This window comes from Talpa europaea (assembly GCF_964194135.1).
Source record: "Talpa europaea genome assembly, chromosome: 1".
NCBI classification, from domain to species: domain Eukaryota; kingdom Metazoa; phylum Chordata; class Mammalia; order Eulipotyphla; family Talpidae; genus Talpa; species Talpa europaea.
In genome coordinates, this window is record NC_140073.1 from 9,798,351 (window position 1) to 9,805,696 (window position 7,346).

General features: G+C 38.8%; 1 protein-coding gene across 1 annotated transcript; it reads right to left on the reverse strand.

Annotated features, from left to right (window-relative positions):
* Positions 1 to 1,650: 1,650 nt before the first annotated feature.
* Positions 1,651 to 2,580, reverse strand: LOC311171404 (putative olfactory receptor 5AK3; the record flags this gene model as incomplete). The annotated part of the gene is made up of 1 exon (XM_084234233.1): positions 1,651 to 2,580. One exon carries the CDS (start codon positions 2,578 to 2,580, stop codon positions 1,651 to 1,653), a length of 930 nt encoding a protein of 309 aa, XP_084090359.1.
* Positions 2,581 to 7,346: the final 4,766 nt, after the last annotated feature.

Sequence of the window (7,346 nt, forward strand, 5' to 3'; positions counted from 1 at the left end):
TTCATTAAACTTCCATGTGGGATTGAGTTCTAGTTCCCAGGGTGTAAACCAGGTACATTATCTATGCTTGAGTTTCTACCCATTGAATTTAGTCTGCACTAACATGATGGTTATAACTTCTGTTAATGAATGAGCACCATTTAAGTCTTTAGTTCCACCTCTAGCCTGATTTTCTCCCTCTGTTGGAGAGAGATACAGAATATGTTTCTAAAAGTTTCCTTATCTTATACAAAAAAAGAGATGGATTCAGACTGGAGAAACCAATGACATAAATAAATCATAATATAAGAGATAAGTGTTTTCAATTGTAAGAGAATCTATTAATATGGGGATATTAGGTGGAAAGAATAGCCTGAGTCATATGGTACTTTTCAAAACAATTTATTTTACATTCAGGTTTATGGTAAATCAGAACAGAACATAAGAACATTCTCTTTGAAAATAATCCAGTCAAAAAATGGGCAGAAGAGCTAAAAAGAAACTTCTCTGAAGAGGAAATGCAAATGGCCAACAGGCATATGAAAAAATGTTCAACATCACTTGTCATCAGGGAAATGCAAATCAAAACTACCATGAGATACCATCTTACACCAGTGAGAATGGCACATATTAAAAAAACTAGCAACAACAAATGTTGGCGAGGGTGTGGAGAAAAAGGAACTTTCCTGCACTGTTGGTGGGAGTGCAAACTGGTCCAACCACTATGGAGAGCTGTGTGGAGATTTCTGGACCTACTAAACATAGAGCTTCCATAGGATCCAGCAATTCCACTCCTAGGTATTTACCCAAAGGACACAGAAACATCAATTCCAAAGAACACCTGCACCCCTATGTTTATAGCAGCACTATTTACAATAGCTAAGCTTTGGAAACAACCCAAATGCCCAAAAATAGATGACTGGATCAAGAAGATGTGGTACATATACACCATGGAATATTACTCAGCATTCAAAAAAGATAAACACATGCAATTTGCAGCAACATGGATGGCGCTGGAAGGGATCATGCTCAGCAAAATAAGCCAGAAAGAAAAAGAAAAATACCGGATGGTCTCACTCATAGCAGGAATCTAGAAAACTTAAATAAGGGACCAGGAAAATGAATAACTATAAGAAAGTGAAAATCAAAATCAACAAAAACTATGAACCAGAGACACTTTTTGGGGGGGGGACGGGAGGGGAGGGATTGGGGTCACAATGGGGGGGTTGCAGTTGTATGGGGAATATAAAAATAAAATTTATTATTAAAAAAAGAACATTCTCTTTGTAGACAATTTAGGGAACTTGTTTGTCTAATGGAAATTACTGAACTTTAATTTTGATATGGATTAAATACAAAATGGAGGTTTTCTAGTCCTTATGGCATATTTAAAATAATTAAATGTTTTGTAATGTCCCTATATAGTTCTTAATATTTTAAGTAATATTATAAAGCCCATCTTCATGGGCAGAATGAGATATGTTTCTCCAACGATATTCCAGGGAATATTAGTTCCACAATATGTGATTACAGTCATCATTCTAAATATCTATAGAAGGAGGTAGTATTGGTTTAAGAAATGAACATGTTTCTTATTTCAGAAACATTACAATGATAAAATATCTCAACTGACTGAGTTAATGTGCTGAATTTTAATAGTTTGGGTCTTGTCTAGAGGATTCTTTTCCCTACCATTTTGAGAGCTTCTTTTACCTCCTTATTTCTCAGACTATAGATCAGGGGGTTCAACATGGGAATCACAATACCATAACATACAGAAGCTGCTTTCATGTTCTCCTCAGAATTATTAGAACGAGGTTGTAAGTACATGTAGGAGAGAGTCCCATAGAAGATGGTGACCACTGTCAGGTGGGAGGCACACGTGGAGAAGGCTTTCCTCCTACCTGTGGCAGAAGACATCCTCAGGATGGCAGCCAGGATAAAGATGTAGGAAAATATGACAACTGATACAGTAAACAGCAAATTAAATCCTACAAAAACAACAATTAGCATGACATTGATGTCAATGTTGGAGCATGAAAGGGCAAGAATTGGGGGACCATCGCAGAAAAAGTGATTGATGGCATTAGACTTGCAGAAAGACAGTGAGAAGGTAAAACCTGTGTGCACAGAGGAATTGATTGAGCCCACGACATAGGAGCTAGCTACCAACTGGATGCAGACTCTTCGGGACATGACTATGGGATAGCGAAGTGGGTTGCAGATGGCGACGTAACGGTCCACGGCCATGGCAGCCAGGAGGTAACAGTCAGTGGTTGCAAATGTTGCATAAACCAGTAATTGCATGGCGCAGCCCCTGAATGAGATAGATTTGTTCTCTGCTATGAAGTTTTGCAGCATCTTGGGAGTGATAGCGGAGGTAAAACAGAAGTCCACAAAAGCCAGATGTTGTAGGAAAAAGTACATAGGTGTCTTCAGTCTGGAATCTATTTTGATGAGTAGAATCATACCAACATTACCCACCATGGATATCACATAGATGAGCAGGAATGCCATGAAGAGGACATGGCTATACTTGTGTTGACCGTCAAATCCCAGAAGAAAGAATTCAGTCACTTCAGAGCTATTTCCTTGAGTCATGGCCACCCAAAGTCTAGAAAAGATCAAGAGAAGGACCAGAAGAAATTGGGAAATGTGTGATTTCTGAAAGGAAAAAGATTTATAAATGTCACATCACTTTTTTTGAATCAGATTTTTACAGCAAACTCATAAAGAGATGAACAACCATAACAACAAAGAACAATTATAACAATAAACTATAATAAAAAATTATGTCAATGTTGTTTCTCTCTCACACACTCTCAAAATAATCTTAGTGTACTTTCAGTCTGTGACTGATTGCATATAAATGAAGTCATGGACAATATAACTGTGATAAGGAGGAACTCTCCTGTGCTAATCATTCAAAAGGTTAGGAGAAGGCAATTCAGTCCAGAAATAACTGAGAAATTCAATTATCTCAGTTTATACAGTGATCAGAGACTGAGTGTCTAAAATGGTGAATAAGTTACATCCACAGTCTTTAAGTTCCCTTTTTATGCTGATTCTCTGTGACAAAAGCCAGAGTTGTTAGTGTTCAAGAGGAGATACTAATTGCATGCTATTTGAGTAATTTAGGGAATGATCTAGAAAACTCCCTGAAATAAGTGGCTTTAAAGTTGGTTCTAGAAATATATTTGAGATTGCATAAGATAGAGGTTTGTGAAGCCAAAGAAGGCAACTTCAAGCAGAGGAGGGAATGTGAAGACAAGCAGGATAATGTCACCCCTTAAGTGAAGGACAAGAAAAAAGAGGGTCTCACATTATGTACAACTAAAGAGAGTTATTCTAATTACTAGCAGTTTCTACATTAAATCACAAGAGGCATGTCATGTATCTCTTAAGTTGTACAATGTAATAATTTGACACACTTATAGATGAAGAAATGTTTACCACAATAAGCTTAGTTAACATCCTTTGCATGACTATGATTTCATTGCTGTTGTTTCAGAGTTGCAACATTTAAGAACTACTCGTACTGCAACACAGTGTTATAGCATACAGCACGGTATTGGTACAGATTGGTAACTATTGTCACCGTTGTAGTTAGGTCCTTGGAGATTACCTCTTATAGCTGGAAATTTGTACTTCTTGTCCAACATTTTCTCATTTCCTACACCCTCTGGCCCCTGGCACTCATCGTTCTATTCAGAGATATTCTTAAGTGAAGCAAGCTTTGAGTCTGGATCTGAATTTTCTCTTTCTCAAAGTGTTATTAGATGGTAGTTAGATGGATTATTTTCATCAGAAAGCTCTTGCTAAACATGAACAATATCTAAGATGTATAACTAATGCAGATTCAAAAAACTCCCAACTCACCCCATTTGCAGATCTGGCTGCTCTGTTTCTACTGTTGATTTTCTGGCAAAGAAATTGGAGTCAAAATTCCTGGTGTATTTCTCCGACTTCTAGACTTGGTTTTCCCTTTCAGGTATTATAACCAATTGTGTCTGTTTAGAAAAATGCAAGTTAGTTTTTAAAAAGCTTATATTTATGTTAGAATATCTCTTTCTACATTTCCTGCAAGGTGATATTTTTGCTTTTGCTATGAATGGATGGGAGGTTGTTTTTGAAGGAGGTGGAATTAGGAATTATTCCCATGAGGATCTCAGACTCTGGAGGGTGAATTGACTAAATAGTACCGAGCTTCTCAGTTGAGACAATTACAGTTTTTTTTTTTTTAAGTTTCTGTCCTTCAGGGACGTTTCATCTTGTTGTCTTCATGGGCTTGGGGACCATTTGCTCTACTCCGAGGCTGCTCTTGGATTATGAAAATTGCATTTTGCTTTCTGGATCTTCTGCTTACTCCCAACCACCATTTCTCCATCTGTGGAATATGGTTAATGACTCCACACATGGGCTGCCTCAGTAGTGGTGGAAGAGCAGGGAGGGAATGAACATACAAATACTTTTTGAACTATGAAGGGCTTTTCTGTGAAAGGGATTAGCAGGATTATCATTGTTAGACGAGACATGCAGTGACCCAACCATGGGCACATGGACAGTACAGGATGAAGCAGGAATGCAAATCATGAAGCAAGAATTTAATATCTCATCCACCAGGTTGAGCCCACCCCAAAGTTTGAAAAGAATCAAAATGAAGAAATCTTCAGTCTTCCTGAGGAAAAATTTAAATTGAATATTGCTGTGTTAAGTTTTCTATGTCAGTGCAATAGACAGTATTAACACCTACTATGAGCTAAACACTGTTCTAAACCGTGGAGACACATAATGAACAGGAGAATCTACATGACCCTCACAGAATTTGCCTCCTAGTGTGTGTAGAGAACAGACTATAAACAAAGAAAGCTTAGGTACTTTCTGATAGGGGTAAGTGTAGTAAGAAAAATAAAATGCTGTGGTGTTGTAGTACCTAAGGGTAAGGCAGCTCTTTAGTTGGGGGGAGGGTCTGTGGGAAAAGCAGATCCATTGTAGAAGTAAAAAAGATAGTTAAAGTAGAAAATGGAACGAGTTGGCCTTGTTTGTGTGTTCCCAGGACAAGAGACTGAAAGGAAATGGATTTACACTGAGTAATAATAAGGCAAGGACATTATTTTGTAGAGCCTGTGAGGTCTTGGTGAGGAATTGGATCTTATTCTAAGTGTGATGGGGTTATTTGGGGCAAGTGGGAAAATGAAACCAGATGGATCATTGTATTGGACAGATGATTCTTGCTGCTGATTGAAGAACCGATTATAAGAGCAAGAGTGGAAGTCAGGAGACTATTATGAGGCTCAGGCAGCAGCCATCCTGTTGAGAGATAATAGTGACTGGAATTAGGTTGTACAAGGGAAATTGAGACAACCAACTAAATTGCACTATTTGAGAAGGCAGAGTTCAAAGGAATTGCTTTTGGTTTGAATTTAGGAAGTAAAAGAAAGAGAAATGAAGTTTGATGCATCCATGCTTGTTCTGATCAGTTGTGTGAACAACGTGCCACTTAACCCAGATGGAGAAGCTAGAAGGAGAAGGTTAAAGTACAGACAAATAAGATGAGACATTACTCCAACCCCCACACCCCAATCCCCAAACCAGCTCTCAGTATAACTGAGACATAAACTGGATTGCAAAGGCTTTTTTTTTTTTTTTTTTGTAAGGGACTTTGGCAAAGTTGAAAATGGTGAAAAGCTGCTAAAATGATTCAGTGGGGCCCAGGGGACAAAGACTGGATTCCTTCAGCCCCTTAATGGAACTTCTCAGTTGCTGGGTGGCAGAGAAAACAATCCTGGGGTGCACCCTCAGCAGCCTGCAACAGGTGGTGATGGAGGCAGCTTGCTGCAAAGACAAACAAAACCAGACAACCAGAGTCTGTTCCACCTGCCCTGAGCTGCATGCACAACCTGAGGGGAAGCTGGCTGGAGTTCTCAGGTTGAGGTCAGCTGAGCCCTTGCCTGCCTCCAGCAGACATGAGTCCAACAACTTTGAGAGAGCTTGAGAGCTTCTCATCAAATCCCTTCCTTCCTGACAGCCCAAAGTGTGTTATACAGGCAGTGTAAGAAAGGCACAAGAATCCTTTGCACCTGAGACACCTACCTGTTTATTACCACTCCGTTTTGCTATAAAAAGAAAGTGAGTCTGAACACCAGACTCTGATTAATTTTGGTCACCATCCTTGTGTTAGCTGATATTGTGCTTTGGCCCCCAATTCTTAAAATGTCTTTGAATTTCTTAAGCTTATAATATTCCCATGAACATTTAAGTACAGTGGTTCCATGAACCAGGAAAGGTAAGATTTATGGTGTTATTGCTTTACTGGGTTCTTCTGTTGTCCAAAATGATCTACGGGGCATGATTTCTGCATGGCCATGTGATTTTATCATAAAAGGTGAAGGAAGTTCAATCATTCCGTCATTCAACTGACTTTCGTAGAATGTACCTTTTGTCTCATGCATTCTCTTATGTTTCCTTTGAGGACTCAGCTGATCTCCTTTATCTTTGCTGACCCATTTTTCTCATTCCTCCTCTAGAAGCATCTTTAAGATTCTCTATTGAATCAAGTTTTCCCTTCTATTCTTGTCTTGGTGACATCGCCACAAAGTACATCCAAGCTCAAGTCTTTTGTTCTCAAGTCTCTTCTAAGATCCAGAAGGACATTTCCTCCAAATACCTGCTAGACATCTCCACCTAGGTTTTCTTTCAGTACCATAAACTCAAGACTTTTTAAATCAACTTTTATTTTTGCTTCTACTTTTCCTTGGTCATCTCACCACCTACAATCCAAAGTTTGGGCTGTCTTTAGGTTTCCCCACTGGAAGTTACTCACCATGTTCCATGGATCCAGCTTGCACAAGGAGTCTCCATTTATTTTCTCTTTCATATTTGCTCCCCGAGCTGAACTCATGTTCTCATTAGCTTTCTACCCAGGTTGTTGTAGGAGTCACTTTGCTGGTCTCGCTGCCTCCATGCATTCACTCTTGAATCTTTCTCTTTGTATAGTTGCAAGAGGAGCTTTCCTAGATCCCAGTTCTAATGACACTGCTTTCCAGCTCAAAGATTCCCCAAAGACCAAGTGTACACTTTCCAGCATAACATTTTAGATTTTTTTTTCAATAGGAACCTGATTTAGCTTTCCAGGTTTAGCTGACATTGCTCTAGCTAATTAATTAAATTAGCTATCCATTAAAACATCTATTGAAGACCTATTAGTGTGTGACTGAGGGGTACCAAAGGACCTCAAATTTTGCACATTCTAAAGGAATCTGACCATCTGTGTGCACAAAGCCTTAGTGTGAAAGAACTTCAAAAGGATTGGTATTCATAGCGAGGTGAAGAAGAAAGGATATTCTGAATAAAATACTCCAAATTAC